The sequence below is a fragment of the Phoca vitulina genome, unplaced genomic scaffold, assembly GCF_004348235.1.
Source record: "Phoca vitulina isolate PV1807 unplaced genomic scaffold, GSC_HSeal_1.0 scaffold25, whole genome shotgun sequence".
NCBI lineage: Eukaryota > Metazoa > Chordata > Mammalia > Carnivora > Phocidae > Phoca > Phoca vitulina.
Genome location: NW_022589728.1, coordinates 39,901,157 through 39,922,406, shown reverse-complemented (window position 1 = coordinate 39,922,406; position 21,250 = coordinate 39,901,157). Strand labels below are relative to the sequence as shown.

Below are 21,250 nucleotides of genomic sequence, written 5' to 3'. Positions count from 1 at the left end.
TTTTCTGTGTGGTTGCGCTACCAATTTGATTAAATTTTGGTTTGTTTCTGTTTGTATTTAATTTTAGGGTTAGATTTTTACATCCTTTTTGATTTAATAATTTTAATTAAAAATATATGGCTCAAATGTGAAAACTTTATTTAAAAATATAATCAGAGACATCTCATTCCTGTTTCATACCATCTACCACCTTCTTAACTACTCCTAGAGTAATAATTATCATTGTTGTATAGTGCAGTTTTAGTTTGTTTGTAAAAATTAGCAATGTCTACTCATTTGCAATATATATTCCTATTTCTTCATCTTTCTATGTATACTCATATGCATCTTTCTTCACTTGATAGCGTAACCTTGAAATCACTTCCTGCCACTTCACAAGATCGAGTTATAACTTTGTACAGCATATTCCATTGTGTTTTCCTACAGTTTATTTAATCTGTCTTCCATTAGGCATTTAGGGTATTTGCAATGCTTTGCTGTTACACATATTTCTGCAGTGATTAATCATGTGTGTGTCTGTGTGCATGTGTTGCCTTATATTTAAGAGGGATATTCTTGTCTTGAAGACCTAGATTTCATTGTGTCCTAGGGGATAATAAAGCTCTCTTAAGGGGGTGAAGAGAGAGGAAAGGCTCAGTGGGATTGAGTAAGAAGTGAATGGTAAGACCCCAAAGAAAAGGGTTGGATCCCATGAAACTGAAGAAGGGAAAAGATGCTAGATTAAGTAGTTGGTACAGTCCTGTGGCCAATTCCACACAGTGCTTCAGAGATGGCAGAAACCGTGTAAGATAGACTTGTGGAAGGAATGGAAAGGAGCTATAAGGGCCCAGGTGTTGAGAGCCTAACACATTTCCAATGGCCAAGTAGACTTGGAAGGAGTGGATTCTATGAGCAACAAAGCTACCCACTCTCCAAAGTACCATCCAAGTTTGGGCAAGTTTCATCTCATTGGTGGTCATGATGGAAGCAAGGACAGAGGTTATTCCCAAAGTTTCATGACTTTTAAGCTCCCAGAACTCTTGTATAATCTTAGGAAAAAAGAGAAACACTCAAAATATTTTTGAGATTAAATTTTCTACCAGCCAGGAGAGACAGAGAAATAAAGATATAGGATGTTTCTTTACCTCCACTGTTGTGAAATAAATCCATTCCTATTCCCCAAATGATTTAGTGTGTGTGTGTGTGTATATGTATGTGTGTATGTGTGTGTATATGTGTGTGTGTGTGTGTGCACACCTGTTTACAGAAATGGGATTATAAGTATTTACTGAATGGCATAACATTTTCTTCTAGGACTCATTTTTCTCATTTAACAAAATATATTGGACATCTCTCATTTTTTCAACACTGGCATGATAGTTCACTCTATGGATATATGCTATTTTGTTCTTGATACAGTGCTATTGGGATAAATAAGTACTAAGATATTCAGAGAGTATTAGATATTTTAGAAGCAGAGTTTGCAGCTGATTATGCTGCTATAAGAAAGTTTTAGCTCTAAGAAAGTTTGCATTCATGTTTTTCATAAGGAAAATAATTATACAGTGTTCTTTGTATTTTTTCAACATTGACAGATGGTAAGTGAACAGCCTGGGAGGAGGAGAAATGACCCAACTTGCTTCTGCAGCATTAGAAAAGATATCAAAGCAAGAGGCAGACACTCCCAGTGTCAGAGACTTTGTTTTCTTTCTCACTCATCTTATTCAAACTGATCACAAATTGCTTTATTGCATTCTACTGTGTCAAAGTAATTCCTTTTTACTTTCACATTGGAGAAATGTCTTAGCCTATGATAAAATGATTTCCTCAGATCACTTGAGGTTGGCAGTAATAGGTAATGAAAATTGTTCAGAAATCTGTCATAGTCATAACAACAATATATGGAAACACATAATATATCAATGTACTATTCAATATGAAAAGGCAAAAGAAAACTTTCCAGTGAGCATTGTCCTGTGGACTGCAGAAAACATACCAGCCTAAGTCAGGAAAATTTTTGATGTGATTTCCCCCGACCCACCCAAGTGTATACCAGAATTGTAATGCTTTACCCAATGCCAGATTTAAGTTGTTGGTTGATTAAACAGTAATATTCAGAACATTCTGCATTGCCAATGGAAATCTTTTGTCTGTTTTTTCTTCTTGTTTAGCACATTTGTGGAACCAGTTAACCTAACAACCTCAAAGATAGAAATTCTGGCACCTAATTTGCATATATTCTTGAAGAAAAAGTTCTGAAGCATATTAAATGGCTTCTACTAGTGTAGGCATGGGCACGGTGGAGCTCTACAGAGATAGCATGTGAATGATAAACAACCCCTATACTTAACTTCTGTTTTCAGATATCTCAGATATCAAAATGAGAAGGGAAACATGGACAGTAACAATGATTGAAATGTGCTATGTAATAGAGTACACAAATTAAAGTCAGAACATTTTAGCTTTAGTTCTAATTTTGTCATTAAATATGTGACTGTGGGCAAGTCACTTTCAGCGATGGTATTTGACAAAAAGGGTATGTGTGTGGGAGTATTGGACAAGATGAGTAAGTCCTAATGATTATTTTTGCTTCTCTTGACAACAAGCTTTGCACAAAAGTAACATGTGTTTAAAATAATGTAGTATGATTTAGCAGTCAAAAACTTCTGTAATATTATGTAGTTGTTTTTATTTATTGATGGCATATTCTGGGTAATAGAGTATATTTATTTCCATAGTATAGGTGATGAAACCAATAATATTCATAAACTTCCATTTTTCCTCAAAGATCAGTATGTATACTATACATATATAACTATCATCCAGACTCTCTGAATACTGATTTTATTCACTAGAAATGGACCAATATGTATTGAGTATTTACTATGCTAGGAAGTTTGAAAGCAAGGATTCTGGAATCAGAAATGCCTGAATTTTAATCCTAACTGAAATTTCTTAGCTGTGACTTTGGACAATTTGTATGACATTTGGGTGACAGAGAGAAGTTTGTGAGGAAAGCTTCAATTTTCTGAAGGTGAAACATATCTACTTAAATACGTTCCATGATTCCATTTCTGGAGCAAGGGTGCTATAAAATATTTATGAATCTGGATTATAATGAAAATTATTAAGTAAAATGTCATTTATAATAATCAGAATATATATTAAGCTTATCTTATAAATTATCTAAGTTGATGGCAGAAAAGGTCATTAGCTAACATGATGAGTATACACTGTGGACTAAGATGGTCCTTAGAAGGAAAAGATATTTGGAATACTAAGTAAGAACCAATTCTCAAGGTAGGAAATCTTAAGCACTAAGTGAGGGATTTGGAGGCTCTGCTAATAGATGATGGACAGACAGGCCATTGAGCCCAAGATCCCACTGATAGAAGAGTGCAAGATATATTACACTCACTGTAGCAAATGGAAACCTTGAACAACCAACTAGAAAGATACTAGCTTCTAAGAGGCTCTGTTCCTAGAAATGCCATGGGAAGCATTCTGACTTTACAGATCTGCCTAGGAATCTTGGATAGCTGTTCAAATTGTTTTCATTGGATGTATAGTCTATGAGGGTCTCTGTCCTTTAAGCCAAGGATCAACAGAAAAAGCCAGGCACATTTTCCCTCCATTTCTCTTTTTGTTTCCTCTGCATAAATAAAAATGGGAAAAATAATCCTTTAAAACTAAACCTGTGGTTTTTATTTTTAGTTCCTGGATAGTTTTGAGGTAAAAAAAAAATAATGGGTATTGGAAATTTAAATCCAACAAACAATTTAATTTTATATCGAAATGTGAAATGACAATAATAGTAGGATCTCCTACATGAGACTGTTACATGATTTAAATGAAATAATAGATGAGTAACTAAGATAGAACTTAGTTACCTTGAGACTGGTCTCCACTTTGTCATACATTCAAAAGGAAAATAAATATGAATCCACATGAAATCTTTGAAAATTATGAACGTATTCTCTGAGAGTCTCTTGAAAGCACTTTGGAGGAGGTTAGACAGAAAACAATAATTTCTCTTTCTTCCCAAAGTCAAAAACTCCACAAGGCAGCTGCCCCAATCTTTTGTAATTCTCCTTCAACACCCTTCTCTAAACTACTCTTTCTTTCCTTCATCTTGGTTCTTTTCTCTTTTTCCCCCTCACCTACTGTGGCCCACTCATTATCCCATAAGCAATCTGGTCTTAGTTCCCTTCAACTGAACTCCGATCGAATAGTTTTTTCTAGTGATTTCCTCCAATCCCATGACCTTATATAACATTATATAACATATATATGCTAATGACCACCAAATTACCATATTCAACAAGTATCTACAGCATCTGATAACCACTACAGACTCATATCCAACTACCAACTTGGATGTTATCTCTAATTAACATGCCAAAAATGTAACCCTTGATTCCTGTCATCCCAAATGTTTTTCTCTTCCATTTTTCCCTATATCAACAAATTGCACCATCATCCATCCCTTTCTTAAAGGGAAGAGTTGACTTATCCTTTCTCTTAACCCATACATTGAGTCTCTCAGGAAAGCCTTTTATTTCTAACTCAAATATGTCATAAATCTATCCACTTCCATCATCCTAAATCCAGACATAATCACTTCTCAAATGGTCTACCATAACAAATCACAAACTGGGCTCATGATCATTGACACTTGACAGTGGCCTTTTAAAACAGAAGCCAGAGAGTTTTTTTTTTTTTTTTTTAATTTATATCATGGAGTTCTTCTGCCTGAAACTCTCCAATGGCTTCCATTGCATTTAGAGCAAATCCCAAATTCCTGCAGCCCATAAAGCCTTACAACACCTGGTTCCTACTTCCTACCCTTACAACCTCATTGCTTAGCACTTCCCCATCTCTCACTACCCTCAGACATCTTAGCTTTCCTTTTGTCTGATGCTTCCAGCCAGGGACTTTGCAATTGCTCTGGACTCTTCCTCCTAGTTCCAAATGACTTCCTTTTTCATCCAGGGTTTAGGTCAAACATCACCACTAGTAAGAGCTTTCGCTTACCATATTATCTTCCTTCAAATCAGCTTACCCTATCTTATTTTATTAACATTAGTCATAATTCTCAGGAATAATTTTGAAAATATATATGTATGTATATTTGTTTATTTTCTGTCTTCTGTTGGTTTTGCATATGTCTTATTTGAAGGTAAACGTCAGGAGGACAGGGGCCATATTTTTCATATCTACAGCTATAATTCCATAGTCCAGAATACTTCATGGCAAAGTAGATATTTAATAGTTGTTAGTTGAGTGACTGACTGGACGAAGGACTTTAATTTTTTATTTTATTTTATTTTTTTATTGTCACTCACTTCTGCAGTGAATTGCTGTGGCCTCTAAGGACACCCAGGATTTCCTTTAGAAAACCTTTCTTCTCTATTTCCTGCTGCAATGAGAGAGATATTCAGATGCTGTTAGGCATAGTGTGGTCTTTCTTAACTGCGTTGTGTTTATCAAAGTTTCTTCTATTGCACCTAGAAGCCAAGGAATTAGAAAAGGTTTTTGGGAGAAAATCCAGCAGCTTAAGACTTAATAGTCCCAGTGCTCTTCATGATCTATGTCTATAATGAGAGAAGGAAGATGGGTGCCCAGGGAGTTCTTTTCCTTATGTGTGTACCGCTTGCCACTAGTGAAATAATCACGACTGTCACCAACCCCCAAGCACTGGACTGTTCTGCATTTGTTAGTGAATTGCATAATATATCCGGAGATCTATGAAGCACCAGTAAATCAATGCCAGGGTCTGTACAGAAATTCCATTTGGGACCAAATCTGGCACAATGAAATCAAAGAAGCCATCACATTCATTCATTCTATTTCCTCTTGCATTACCCTCTTCATATTACTGCTGTCCCTTCCCCAACTCCTGCAACAGTGTCTTACCTGGACTCCCTGCATGTGCTCTTGTCCCCCTCAACCTCTTGTACACCTTATGCAATGATTTTTTCAAACCTAAAATGTGACCATGTCTCTTACTTGCTTAAACATTTTAAATATTTCCCATTGTTAGGAGTTAGGATAAAGACCAAAATCCCTAGTAAGGCCTTTGAGTAGGGTGATCACATAATTTCCTCAGCACACTGGAATGCATTTAGGAGTGAAAGGGTATGTTATTAATTACATGGACAACAGGCATCAACTGAGACTGTTTTAAACTTACTGGGGCATATGTCTTTCTACTCTAAGCCTCTGCATTTGTTTGTCCTCACCTTTCCCTCCAGCTTCATGTTTCATCTTACTTGCTCTTCCTTTTTACCCTTAGTCATACTCACCTTCTCCAAATTTTAAATTCTGTGTCATGTTAGCTGCAGAAGCACTTTTCCCTCTGCCTGGATTATTCTCGCATCTTCAGCCCTGCCCTTCTTTTTGCATAGCTAATTACTTTTCTCGAGTGAAACCCTACTCTAATATCATGTGTCAGCTAATGATCATTTCTTCAGCAAACTTTACCCTGCCTGCCTCATTTAGCTAGTTCCCCCATTCCACACTCACTGTACCAGATACCTCACTGAAAATGCACTTACAACTCCTCTGAAGTTTACATTTATTGATGTGGTTATTTCATCAATTCTGTTCCCCCTGCCCCACCAGACTATGGCAGCAACAGAAGGCTTGGCACTATTTTATCTCTGCATCTAGAAAAGTGCCTGAATCTCTATATGTAGAAAGTGCCCAACACATCATAATGCCTGCTTAATTATGAGTTGAATATATTAATTAACACTGCCCTTACACTCACAGAATTTACACAGGGGATATACATCTATATCTACATCTATATCTATATCTATCTATCTATATCTTAATATATAAATACACAGTACACTGGTAGGAATGATCACTATTTGTCTGTGATTATTTTAGAGTGAATTTTTCTTTCTCTTTTAAAAAATGTTGAATTGAAGAAATCCTAGGTGCTTATCTATATCTCTTATGAAACCATTTAAATTTCTGCCTCTTTTAGAAGAAAAATGGAGGACAACGAATGCTTTGGTCTGCATAAGATGAGGTGACCAGCATGGGAATTAAAGACTCATGGTTCAATGACTGTATTCCACATTCATAAAATGAATAGTCTATACTATATCCAATATTTTAATTTCAGACACATGCACAATCAATACTGATCATTACAGTCCAGTCAATTGTTCAGTGATCCATGTCAATCATGATGACGGCTGAAATTCATTGATTGGGTATGTCCTACACAGGCAGAGTCGTCATTGGGAAAAGCATTTTCCAGGAAGAAAGACCAGGCCTCCACCAGTTTGTAAAATAACTGGCAGTTGTCCCATGAGCCCCCACGTGGTCTTGTACCTTCAGACAATTCCTCCAGCTCAATTGCCAAATTCTCTAGATGCACCAGCCATCATTACCAAAACTTACTTTCTGAAAATTATCATATATATATTCTCCCTAATATATCACATATATATTAAGGAGAATTCTAACTTCAGTTATAGAAACTTCAGAATTTTAAGCATCATCTCTTAATATGCTAAAGGAATATTATGGGATTTGACATGGGACTTACGGGCCATCCTAAGCGCCTTAAAATAAAACCTATTGAGGGCTGTGATAAAGAATTAGTCTCACTCTCCAGGAAAGGTTACTGTACATTAGTAATTTCACAGTCAAATTTAGAATACCGCTTCCATTCCTTAAGATTTCAAGAATCTCTTAGTTTAAAAAAAATTTTTTTTTCTGTGTGAGGAAGAATTGATAAGTGTAACATGAAATAGCCTCAAATAGTAGTCAACCAATATTGTTTTTGGTGCAAAATCTTACCAAAGAAAATTTCAAGAAAATCTTCAGTTGATACAAAACTGCTTTTAATAGTTTAATGATTACAGTTCCTAAATTATTCCCTCTTAGAACTGGCTACACTCAAACTACATGGGGTCAATTTTAGCATAAGCCATTTGGTCAGAGAGAGAGAGAGAGAGAAAGAGAGAGAGGGGTCCAGATGAAATTTTTATCATCGCCTTCCTTCATCTTACTGTGTGCATGGGCACACGTACTACCATCTCTTATTGCATTAAGTACAAGTCTTGTCCTCCTTTGTAACTTAGAGGAAAAAATAATAGGCCAATAATAGGTAAAGACTGATAGGAAACAAATCACGAAGAGTCTATCATACTTTGTTATAGCAAATAGCAGCTATCAAAAATGTCTAGAAACAAGGAAGATTTTATTGAAAAAATATCATTTGTATGTTTTAGACTTTTGAGATCCCTATCAAAGCCCTGCAGAGAATCTTTACTTTAATAGTCAGTGTGGTTTCTCTTGGTAAGTATGGAAAGAACATAATAAATAGCATTAAAATCCTGCAATATTAGAATATGCATTATGAAGAAGAGTAAAAGAAACATAATATGCTTCATCCTATGAAACACAATGAGAGTTCAAAGACAAAATCAGTAAAATAGTAGAATGAGATGAGGAAATTGAAGAGGCAAGAAAACAAATCGAAAGCCAATATACAAAACTAAAGAGAAAAGCAAAGACATGAAAGGAAGGAAGGAAGGATGGAAGGAAGGAAGGAAGGAAAAGAGAAAGAAAGGGCAAGATAAATTGATTCACTACAAAATATTCAATTTTCTGACAAACTCTTAGGATCATCACAGTGAATACAAAGGAAAAAGGCAAAAGGAATAAAGCAGTAACAGTAGATTTGAAAGATATGATGAAAAAAAGAGAATTCAACATAATATATCATTGATATCTTTAGAATAAATAACCCAATAGAACATGAAAAGCATACAAAATTAGAATGAAAGATAACTCCCCCGCAATGAAGAGATACGTTGAATCTACACAGTGAGAACTCTACATCTCAGGAACTCTGAAAAAATGACACAGAACTACATCCTGGTTAATTAAAATGAATGGCAAAAATAGGGAAATGATATTGTAAGCACCCATAAAAATTCTTTAACTAAATGAAGTTGGGGAGATCAGCCTGATTTTGGATTTCTACACAGTCACTGTTAGAATGTGAGGGAGCAATGCTCAAACAGTTTGAGGAAAAATAGTGTGACCAAAAAATATTAGCCAAGATGTAATTTAAGCATTAAGGCAATAGATATTCTGCAACATATATGACCTCAGAAAAAGAGAAACGATGAACTCCTCTTGGAAAAAAAAAAAGGAAAAAAACCCACATATATTTAAAGATTTTTATTTATTTATTGAGAGAGAGAGAATGATAGAGAGAGAGCATGAGAGGGGGAGAGTCAGAGGGAGACGCAGACTCCCTGTTGAGCAGGGAGCCCGATGCGCGACTCTATCCTGGGACTCCAGGATCATGACCTGAGCCAAAGGCAGTCGCTTAACCAACCAAGCCACGCAGGCGCCCTTAACCCACATATATTTAAATCATACAAAAGAAAAAAAAAGAATTCATAAATGTTAAAACTGGTAAAAGAACTGTAGCTGTTTATAATTATTAGAAACTAAAGTATAAATTATTTAAATAATTCCTAAATAATAATTATTATTTATAACAACATAATATAAATTATTAAAGTTATTGAAAGTGTAAAATTATTAGCATAAAAATAATAATCCAACTATCCCACATCAGGAAGTGGGGAAGTGGGGAAAAAGTCTGACTGTTAGCTTCACATATGTCATAAGAAACAGCTAAAATGTAATGTGCAAGTAAAAAGAATTATCCCAACAGCTTGATGATTTTCATATTCTTTTTTTTGAAAGCATATAAGGACTTTTGAAAAGTAGTTTCCCTGGTGATTAAAATTTTTTATTTAAATTTAAGCATTACTTTGTCACGTTAGTTTCTTTTTTCTTTTTTCCTTTTTATAATTTTTATTTCTTTTTTCTTTATTTCTTTTTTCTATTAAATCATATAAAATTAATTTTTATAATTTTTAATTTAAAGGTAGCATGTATAATTTCATCTCATCTTATAAAAATATTTTTTTCTAATTCCCCGTTATTCCTTTGGTCCCTGTGATCATCTAGTGTTAACAATTATTATTTCTGGGTAGTGGTATTTTTTGTGTAATTCTTTTTAATTTGTAGCTAACAGGTTTGTGATTTAGAGTACTGATTGATTAGAATTTTTAATAGTAAACATACATTTTTTTTAAAAGTGCAATCAAGTTATTAATCTAGAATAATAAAAAGGCAATTTAAAATATCTCAGTAATTTGTAAGTTGGCATACTTTCTTTTTAGGAGGTCAGAGTACATTTTTATACTTCTCCTATTTTTTTCATTTTCTTTACTTGTGCCCTGATGTTCATGGATGGAGAAGTCTGTTGAAATTCTTCGCCAAACATTAGTCTAATAATCAGTAATTCTTACATTCATATTGTTTCTCATATTTATATGGAGTTCATTCACTCATAATTCTTATTTCCACTTGTTTTTTTGTTGCTTTATTGGTACAAAATTGGGCAGTCCATGGGCCCAAGAACCAGGAACAACAATGTCCAGATGGACAGGAGTCATCCGCCCACCTTGGACAGCTCTAAGTCTCCTCCCTAGTCTGCACCAAATATTGTAAGTAACACAAATATCCATCAACAGTGTATTGAATAAAACAATTATGGTCTACTTATACAATGGATCCTAAACATCAAATAGAATAAACTATTGTTAGTTACTATAGCATAAATAAATCTTTCAAACACAATATTGAAAAAAGAAGTCTGTGACTATATATATATAACTAAAATGTGATTCCATTTTTATGGCGTTCAAAAATAGGCAAAACTAATCTATATTTTTGGAAGTCAGATTAGTGGTCACACTTTAAGAGAATCAGTGACTGGAGATGAGGGGGTCTACTGGGGGCTGGTAATACTTTTGTTTCTTGGTTACAAAGATCATGTGTTACGTAGGTGTGGTTACAAAGGTGTGGTTACACAGGCATGCATTCACTTTGTGAAAATTCATTGAACTAAACACATGAGATTTGTTTGCTTTTCTGTATATGTGATACTTGAATAAAAAGCTTGCTAAAAAATGTTTTTGCTCCAAAATCATTTATTGCATAGCCCGTCCTTTCTGCACTAATGTTGTATTGTCAACTCAAGAGAGAGAGGGAGTCAAGCATGGCTGCCACAGCCCCTGGAGCGCCCCCCTCCTGAGGGGAGCCAGCCTCATCCTGAATCCTGGCTTCTGCCTCCGCATCCTGCCAGTGGCCTCAGGAGCACAGGCTCATGTCTCATCTTTTTACGAACTGCAGGTTCTCTTTTTCTCCTTCTGTTTCCTGACACATGATGACCATATGCTCAAGCACTGGAGTCAGACGTCCTGAGTCTGAATCCAGACTTTGCCACTTGCCAGCTTGTTTGAGCTAGATATTAACCTTCTTTAACCCTCAGCTTTCTCACTGGTAAGAGGAATAATAGTTTCTTAATGAAAAAATTATTGTGAGAATTAATTAGATAGTGTGCATAAAGCCCTTAGCACTGCGCCTGGTACACAGTAAACTCAGATAAAAATTAGATATGATGATGATAATGGTGATGATGATGATGATAGACCTTCCACTTCCCTTGATTTCTTTTTACATTCTCTTTCTCCCTAGACTAGAGCACCATCTACTTAGATTCTTATCTATCCACTTTCCTTGTTCTCACCCTCCGTCCACCATGCTACAGACCAAAGTAGATGGTGGCAGAGTGCCCAGATACTTTTATGATCTCCAAGAGTGCTCTCAAAAGCTATCACACAAATTGAATAGAGGCAATAGCTTGATCCAAAATGAGAAAGAGAGTCTTGTGTTCTCACATAATAGAGCTAAAGCCTTAAAACTTCTGTAGTACCTAGCACAGCATTCTGTAATTAGACTTGGTGTTTAATAAAATGTTTTTGACAAGGATGGTAAGAAGAGCACACCCACTTCACATATGAGCTTGGGGGCCTGGGATACAATGTGGTTACAAATACCTTCCCACAGGTGCTTGCAGACATGGATGGCTCTATGAGATTGGTGGTGGCGTGTGTCATTTATCACCTGTGTTATTTACTCTTTAGTCTTTAGTTTGTGAACTTCTTTTAGTTATGAACCTTCATGATTAAATAGAAAGAGCTTTGTTTCTGTGTGGTAGGGGTACCCATTTAAAAGTTATTCTTTATTCGTAAGTGATGTTAATCTGTTTATTGAGTATGATCTGCTTATTGAGTTATTTACATAGAATCTCACCTGTAAATGGGTATACTAACATGTTGTTATTATAAAGATTTTTAAAAATATATAAAGTTCCTGGTACAAAGTAGTTGCTCAAAAATGGTAGATTCTTCTCAGGTCAGATTAGTGTTTACCTGGAGGTGTGTACTGAGCACTGAGAACAGAAAGGAAGGAACACTGAATTTACTTCTTCACTGCTCAGAATAGTCTATCTCCTTTCTCTTTCAGGGCTGGAGAATGGCCTCAAGCTGGAGGTGGAAAAGACCGGAATGTGGTTTTATGCCAAGCTGTGAACTCTATAAACCACTTCACCAGGAAGCCATTTCCAAGTCACATAGTGTTGGTAATTAATGCTGTGTTAGTGACACTTCTGTAAGTGGGTTACAGATTGTTGCTGTGGTGTGTATAAAGCTTATTGGATAAATGTCTTTAGGAAAGGGAAAGGCATTAGTCTCTTGGTGATCAATAGGATAATAAATTGTGTTTTGTTTCTCTACCTGGATTTAATGTTTTACCTTTCAAATAAATGCTAGCTTGCTCATTGCTTCTCTGGTTTTCAAGGCTCAGAGTATCTTGAAATACTTACAGTTACTCTCTCCACAGTCAGAAAATCCCTAGCTTCTCTGCGGGACAAACAGTCACACGAGTGAAAAGAACAGAAAATGAAGGAAACTAAAAGTAAAAACAGATGACTTAGAGGCTAAGTATGGAGCAGAGCTTTGATAATCTACTCATTAAGCAGCATGTCAATTCCATATAGAACCAGGTTTTCAAATAGAAGCATCCTCTTCCACCCATCAAAAACAGACCCAAATTTCCCCCTCTCACATGCTAAGGCCTTTGTGACATTCTTTTGGAGAAATTTTCCCTTTATCACATTGTCAATAATTTATGACATGTTTCTGGCCACCTAGCACTTAAGAGTGAATACAAATAATGTTTTAAATTAACAGCAACTTAACTATTCTCTTCAGCTTTCCCCAATTCAAATATGATCAGGACTTAAGATTCTGCAAGAGCCAAGGTGGAAATGCCCATCGTTAGCAACAGGATTAAAAGAGAGTCTTGTTGGTGTAGTTTCTTTTCCTCTTTGCCTTCTTTTATCTGAGTTGCTCCTATGGAGCCAGTTTCCTAATGTCCAAAAAGGTCATGATTCAGTCACAAAAGAATGGGAATAGAGAGGATGTAAAAAAAAAGGAGTCATAGTTTCTTTCCTTCATTTTACTCTCAAATGACTCATGCTGCAGAAGAGAAGTAATTTATTATATTCTTTATCCCAGTTCAGTTTGGGCAATTGGCAGAAACAGAGGAGATTATCTCCTCTCCCCCTTCGCCCCCTACCAAAGAACTTCTGTCCAGTATTGGTTGCATACCTAGCTAATCAATGACAGATTCTCTGTAATCATCATTACAATTCAACACCCAAGGGTAACCAGTAGTCCTTCCAGATGAGTATGTATCATGAGGCAAGACATTATTCAACAAGAGTTAATGGTCTTCCTACTACGTGCTGGGTACCCTGCTAGGATCTTGAATCGGAACGTAGCTCTTGAGAAGGAATGAACAATTTAAAACCAGGGAGGAAGCCAAACTGCAGAATGGTTTTATTTTCCTCACCAATGCCATAAAGAATATGTCATTTTACCACCTCCCATACTGTTGGGCATGTTGATGCATGAGTGTAGATAAAATGTGTGTGGCTTGCAATGGGTCGCATTTATATGCCTTATTCCTACATAAATATGCCCAGCCCAGCTTTTGTTAATTGCTCTTTAGAGTGATGGTGATTAAAGTAAATACAGGAGTACAAATAGGAATGCTTTAAAATGATGGTGTAATCATTACTAATTCATTTTATATTTATTGTGGTATTAATTCTAATGAACCTTCTTGATATTAATGTGGGTGTTATAAGTACTCAGATTGAATTTTTCATTTTGAGTCAGTATTAATTAAATGAATGGTTATTATTACCTGTGTAATGGGCCTAGAAGGGATATTATTTTGGTGTTTATAAAAATCAATAGTAATGCTTTAATAATAAAAGCTTGTTTTTATTCTTTCATGTTGATTATGGGTGCTGCCTGATTAATGCATGCTTATTGTACAATAATACAGTTAAGTAGATTCCAGGCTCATGATCCTAAGTTCCTGTCAGATCTTCCTTACCCACCAAAGAAAGAGCAAATCCTATTAGAGATTTTGTTTTTTTCTAACTCCTTGAAATTGAGAGCTGGTGTATAGTTTGTTTCGAATGCTCCCAATTAATCAGATTGTTAGAACAATCAACATAATTTTCTAACAATAAGTTAAATGAGGTGATATAAAAGGGCTTGAAAACTATAAATTATTATTTTCTTAACCCTGCACTGGTGGAATATTTTATGGTATTCAGAGACCTTTTATGACCGTTTGCCTACTCTAATTATTATTATCATCAACAAAATTTTTAATAAGAAAATGTATTTAGTTGAGTGCCAAGAATAGTTAAGAAAGTAATTAAGCAGGACAGAGAAAATCTTGCTTTTGGGCTTGAAGCCTGGCTCCAGTGCTTACTAACCACATGCCCTTCTAAGGCTTAGTGTTATTCTTTATAGAAGAGGAGTAACACGCGCAACCACCTCATAGGTTTAGGAAGCACTGCACTCAGTAACTGGCACAGCCTAAGTTCCCCATTTGGGTTAACTACTACAATAATAATAGACAATTCTGCAGGGGATGAATGAAGCTGGAGCAGGTTTGGAGCCACCTAAAGTTAAAGAAGAGGCATTTAGGTAATATTTTTGTTAGCACCAGGGAAGGGACGTGAAGAAAGAAATGTGGGTCGGGGAAGGGGGTGAGGAGCAGAGTCCCAGGTAAGAAAGAGGGTGATGAGGCTGGGTGCTGAAACAGCTCAGACATGGGCAGGAAGGAACCAGCTGCCAGAGGCCAGACCCTGGTATTTTCATAGGACTTCCCTTGGAATGAGAAGAGCTGGAAGGAAGCACACCATTGAATTGGTTGAAGGGGTCAGAAACAAGCCTGGGACACTAAGAAACAGGACCACACAGTCTACACATTGTTAGGAGGCAACATCAAAAATGAACCAAACTGGGGCGCCTGGGTGGCTCAGTCGGTTGAGCATCTGCCTTCGGCTCAGGTCACGATCCCAGCGTCCTGGGATTGAGCCCTATGTTGGACTCCTTGCTCAGCAGGAGCCCGCTTCTCCCTCTCCTTCCGGCTTATGAGCTCTCTCGCTATCTCTGTCACTATCTGTCTGTCTCTCCCTCAAATAAATAGATAAAATCTTAAAAAAAAAAAAAAAAACAACCAAATTTTCCAAAGCATATTGCACCCTTGGGAATTTACTGCCAAAAGTGGGACTGACTTTTACCAAATTTTATATATCTGACAATTAGTTGATAGGAAATACTGGAAGCAAAAAAGTAGTCATTCTTTCATTTGTACGTCTCTCAAATTGTGTCTCGCATTAGATAGGAGTAAGATGGTTGTCAAAATGTATAAGATATATAATTTTAATGATTTGTTAGGATTAAAAATTATAATCTATATCAGCCTTGTATCCATGTGGCATATGTATGTTCATATATATACCAAAATAAGCACTAATGTAAAATATTAGAGATTAGTTTTCACTTAATGTGAAATGACACATCTGTTATGTAGAGATTTTAAATGTAGAAAATGTGTCCATTAAAAAGCAAAACACAAATTTTGATAATTATTTAATAGTACACAAAATACATTTATAATCTCATTAGTTGTAATATAATTGCTTTTGTATTAAAACATAAATTAAAAATTTATCATATGGTTGAAAAATTAACCTTAATGCATTAAGTATTGTTAAAATCTCAATACATGTGTTAAATAATGACTGTTAATTTATGTTTCCAATGGTTTCAATACATAGTGGCTTAAAGTATAATTTGAATCATGGTGTAAACTGAAGTACTCTTAATATCTAAGCACAAAGAATCAAAAGAAAATGTGGAAAATTTCAAATGGAGAGAAAATTGGTGAAAATATATAGGTTAGGCCATCATCAGTCACAAAACAGTGCCTGGAATGCTGAACACTCCCTAAATCTGCCAAAATCTAGCATATATTTTTATTTTTTATTTTACTCTATTTTATTTTAAATAGCATATATATATTTTTAAAATACTGGTAATAGATGTGCATGATATTCTGCTGAGTTCTAATATTTTCTTCCTCTCTCTCTCTCTTCCCTCCCCACCTGCTTACTGCCCTGCATCCTTGGGGAAAAATAATTCAAGGGGGAAAAAGTCATTAGGTTCTTTCTCTCACCAGAACGCTTAGTTCATAAATAAAGTCAGTATTTTATTTTTTTAAAAAAGACTTTATTATTTACTTATTTATTTAAGAGAGAAAGAGAAAGAGAACGGGAGGAGGAGCAGAGGGAAAGGGGCAAGTAGACTCTGCCCTGGAGACGGGAGCCTGAGTCTCCATCCTTCCGTGCCACCACCTGGGATGACGACTTGAGCAGAAATCAAGAGTGGGACTTTTAACGACTCAGCTACCGAGGCGCCCCAGTCAGTAATTTAAATATAGATAAATTATGTGTATCGGTCTGCTCATTACAGGGAAGGATGGATGGTGGAAAAATAGAAGGAAGGAAGGGGGAAAGGCAAAAAGGAGAAGGATAGAAATATACAAGATACACTGAGAAGGAAAGGAAGTGGTGAGGAACAGTGCGTAATACAGGGCAAGGAAGGAGAGGAAATGTAGAGAAAGAGTGGTTCAATAAATGATATGGGGATAACGCCGGGAGTTCACCGCGGGCTTCGGAAATTATGAGCTGTGCGATCTAATCTGTCTAGTTTCCTCTACCGTTCTTCATCACGCCCTGATTGGAATTGTGCACGAAATTATGCACCAGGATTGTAGATCACAGAACACTGTGGAACTGGTTTGACAGATGGAAAACAAAAAACAAAAAACAAAACAAAAAAACCCAACTGGGACAGAGTGAAGTTTTCGGACCCGTACGAGGCCCAGCAGTGTTTAGGTACGCTTCAAGTATTGACACCATTTGCGACTTATAATAGCGTTCTCCCGCGGCGGAGGAAAAAGGCAAATGGAAGAACAAAACGAAACAAAACACCAGGGCCTCTCTTCAATTATTAAAAACAGCGGTGACATCTTTACATATCTTCCAGGTAAGACTAAGATCCTAAAGTGATTCTGGTTTCACTTCATATCCTGAATTGTTAAAATCTCACTTACGCTGTCAGGAAACAAGTCCTACGTTTCTCTTTTGATCCTCCCATCTCTCTTTTTTAAAATTTTTTTAAAGATTTTATTTATTTATTTGAGAGAAAGAATGAGATAGAGAGAGCATGAGAGCCAGAGGGAGAAGCAGACTCCCCGCTGAGCAGGGAGCCCGATGCGGGACTCGATCCCGAGACTGCAGGATCATGACCTGAACCGAAGGCAGTCGCTTAACCAACTGAGCCACCCAGGCGCCCGTCCCATCTCTCTTTTGAAGTCAAACATGGCAAAGAGAGAACCTACACGTCCATGTAATCAAAATAGCTGTGGCTGTTTTAAAAATAATTGCTTCCCAGGGATATATGATTCAGTAATTATCTGCATTAAGTTTTGGATTAGATATTTGCTTCTTGGATATAGTGGATATTTGATATTTAAGAGAAGCATGGATATTGCTATTGATAAACAAAATGAGGTCTGATAGGATCACTTAAGGGAACATGGTCTTGACTCCGCAGCTGCGCACCGGATTGGCTCTGCGCGACAGTGACCACGTGCCTGGCTGGGGATATTCCTTTTGATTTACTCATCCGTCTTCAGGGTTGAAGGATGTAGAGTCAACACCAAAAATATCAGTAAATAAAAAACTAGAAACAAATCTGTGTCTATTCTCTGGGTTCTAGATTGCTGAGTTTCTAAGTTACATCTACAGAAAAGTACTCTAAGCCACGCTCGTTCTTGGTTTCCTCTTTGTTTCCTTCTAACGCTCATATTTCATTTTTCCACTTGTCAGACATACAATACCTCTTCCCGTCATTCTTGCTGTTTACTGTGTTATCGATGGCAAATTAATGATGTAGTCGGAGATTTTAAGTCTCTCCCTTATAAAATAGGTAAAATGATTCTGCCCGACATTTTTTTGGTGACTGCCAAATGAGCAATTATGTATATTCTTTTGGCCAGTGCCTGACACATGGTAGGTATTATTGTGCCTCCTTAGTTTGCATTACAAATGTACTTTTATATAATTTATAAACAAAAAAGAGCCTGTAGGCTATCACTGTTTCTTTCTTCTACCCTGAGAGAATTAAAAGAGCCCAGGTTCTCACATAACATAATAAAAAAATAATAAATAAGTAAATAAATAAAAGAGCCCAGTTTCCTTCATCAATCAGGTGGAACAGCTGTATTCAATAATATCAGATTATATAGGGAGATTTACAGTTTGCAATGTAACTCCACATTGCTCCTTATGCAGATCTGATCTTCGAATCCAGTGTCTCCAGCTTCATTCACCATTGCTATCCACCCTGAGTCCCTCTGTTGCTGTCAAATGGCAAGATTCCGTATTTCACAAAGCACATCATAGACACTGGGTCTTTGATGCCCCCTGTTAAGCAGTTGCTTGGACTTGAAAGACTCCACACCATCTACCTTCTGATGAGTTGTCTCTGTTTTAATTGGACCTGCTTGGGTGGAATCTTTCACACAAAAAACTGGTAATTGCTGTGACCTGCGGAAAGTTTATAGATTCTGCTTTTTATTCTTTGCACAATAATTTCATTTGTAACTGTCAAGAGGTAAACTGAGGCACACTGAAATTTTCAAGAGTCTATTTGAGCAAAGGTGGACTGGAATTGGGCAGTGCCAAACCAAAAGCAGTTAAGAGGATTCGGCGCACAAAAGCTAGGGAAAAGGCTGTATGCAGAAGAGGAGGAAGCAAAGTGAGGAAAATTATCTGATTGGCTATAGCTTAAGTGGTTGTCTTATTTGGGAAAGCTTAATGGCCATTTGAAGTTGGTTGTTCTTAAACTTAGTTCTTTTTCGGATATCAGTGCATTTACAGAAATTAACTCTGGCGTGGGTTTTGGTTTGCTTATATAGGCTGCCAAAGCATTCGAGCCAATTCTGTGTAATGGCCTCCTTGTGTACCTACTTTAACATATTATTTTGTTTTGTGAATTATCCTTTCTTTCTCTCTTCTCACCAAGTAAGTGGCAAACTGGAGAGAACACGTCATGTACAATGCAGGTCAAGCAATTTATCCACAGGCAGAATTCACTGGCCATTGTTTTACTAATTCTCTTAAATATAGAGTAATGGAGATACAGAATTTTAGGGTGAGAGGGGCATTGAAAGCCTGAATCTACTCTGTTGATCCAGTGATTAACTCTCCTTCTATGAACGCATGCCAAGTAGTAGTCTGGCCTGCATTATGCTATTCCGGAAGCAACCAACACTCCAAACAACCCCACTCCAGTTGGTCACCAAGAGATGACCAATACATCTTGTGCAATCATCGGGGATAAAATGGTATCAGGCCATTTTATTCATCCCTGAAAAATGTTTCCCATAACTCTCAATTTAAAAATTCATGATGGCACAAAAAAGATGAAACCTCATAACACTAAGAAAACTGAAGCCAGCAATTTATTAAAATCTGAGAGGAATTTTCTTTAGCTACAGAACTAATTAGTTCCCCTTTCACTTTTTTAAAAGCTTGTTTGAGCTGATTTGCTGAACAACATCCATGTCCCATGGACATTTTACTGTCTAACATAAAACCATGGAGCTGAACAGGTACCGTGAAAGGAAGGGCTTCTCCTCACTGTTTGACGCTGTCTTGGATACGTAGGGTATACACAGATTGCAAAACACTGTACTTGCTCAGGGGTGTTCAGACATGGCTGGATTGGTACTTCCTTTTTTACAAACATTCAAAGATCACAACTCTTAATAGATACTATGTGGGAGGTACTGAAGGCAGAGAGACACACACAGAGTAGGGAGGAAAATGAAGACTGGACACTGTTCTTTGTCGTTCCGCAGGGTTTGTTGCCTCTGCGTGAAGCCTTAGGGTAGCAAACAGGGTAGAATCTTGCATGCGTGCTGTGGCGTCGTTGGTCTCACTCATGTCTTCCACTCTTTTCTCAAGTCCGGATCCTGAATCTTGAATTTTCTGAGGAGAGCATCTGGGCTTCAGAGTTCTTACCAGGTCTCTTTACAAAGAAATAGACTGACAGCTGCAATCAACGGCAGTCCTGTTACACCTTCATCACGTTTCCCTTGACCAGAAATGCACTAAATAGGTTCAAGATTCGAAGCATTCAACAAATTAGGTCAAGACAGAGCCACGAAAATCATTCACAAGATTTCCATGACGAACACGGGAACACTGTACTAGCCAGTGGGACCACTTTCTGTGTTGTTGCATGGGTGTTTATAGCCACACAGATTGGAATAGAATGGAACCTATCTCCTGTCGGCAGAATCGCTCCAAAACAGTGGAATGATGAGTAACCATCAAAGGTACTGTAATACAAAATTGTTTCAAAATCAACTTGTCATTTAAGCACTCTGCTGCTCATTAAAATATAGCATAGTTGAAGAAATAAAATACATTTGAAACCTTCAAAAAAAAAAGTTAGTACGGAGCTGCTGTTTGTCTTTCTGAGAACTCTGGAGACTTTGGGAGAATTAATCAACACAGAGAAGAGCAGAGTCAGATAATGGAGAGATGGATTACCTGCCTGAAGCCTGATCTGGCCGGGACTTCTCAATTCCTTGAATCAATCACTGCCCTTTTATGGAAGGCTATTTGCTAGAAACCTGATGACAAACAGAATACTCCTGATTGATACATCATCTCTCTCGGCTCAGCTTAAGCATTGCTTCCTCAGGTGAGCCTTCTGTGACACACTGCAGCCCTAACCACCTCCTTCCTCTGCCTTCTACCCGGCTGCTCTGGTTCCTTTGTTCTATGTTGTTCTGTGCTCTCATGAAATGGTTTATCTCAGCGTGGGATTTGACGTTTTTGTATGTGACGACGATTAACCTGAGT

General features: G+C 36.8%; 1 protein-coding gene across 1 annotated transcript; it reads left to right on the top strand.

The window, feature by feature from the left end:
- Positions 1-17,909: 17,909 nt before the first annotated feature.
- LOC116643272 (cytochrome c oxidase subunit 7B2, mitochondrial-like) lies at positions 17,910-20,709 on the top strand. The gene is made up of 2 exons (XM_032422032.1): positions 17,910-17,963; positions 20,425-20,709. The coding sequence occupies exons 1-2, from the start codon at positions 17,910-17,912 to the stop codon at positions 20,707-20,709; spliced, it is 339 nt and encodes a 112-aa protein (XP_032277923.1).
- The last annotated feature ends 541 nt before the right edge of the window (positions 20,710-21,250 follow it).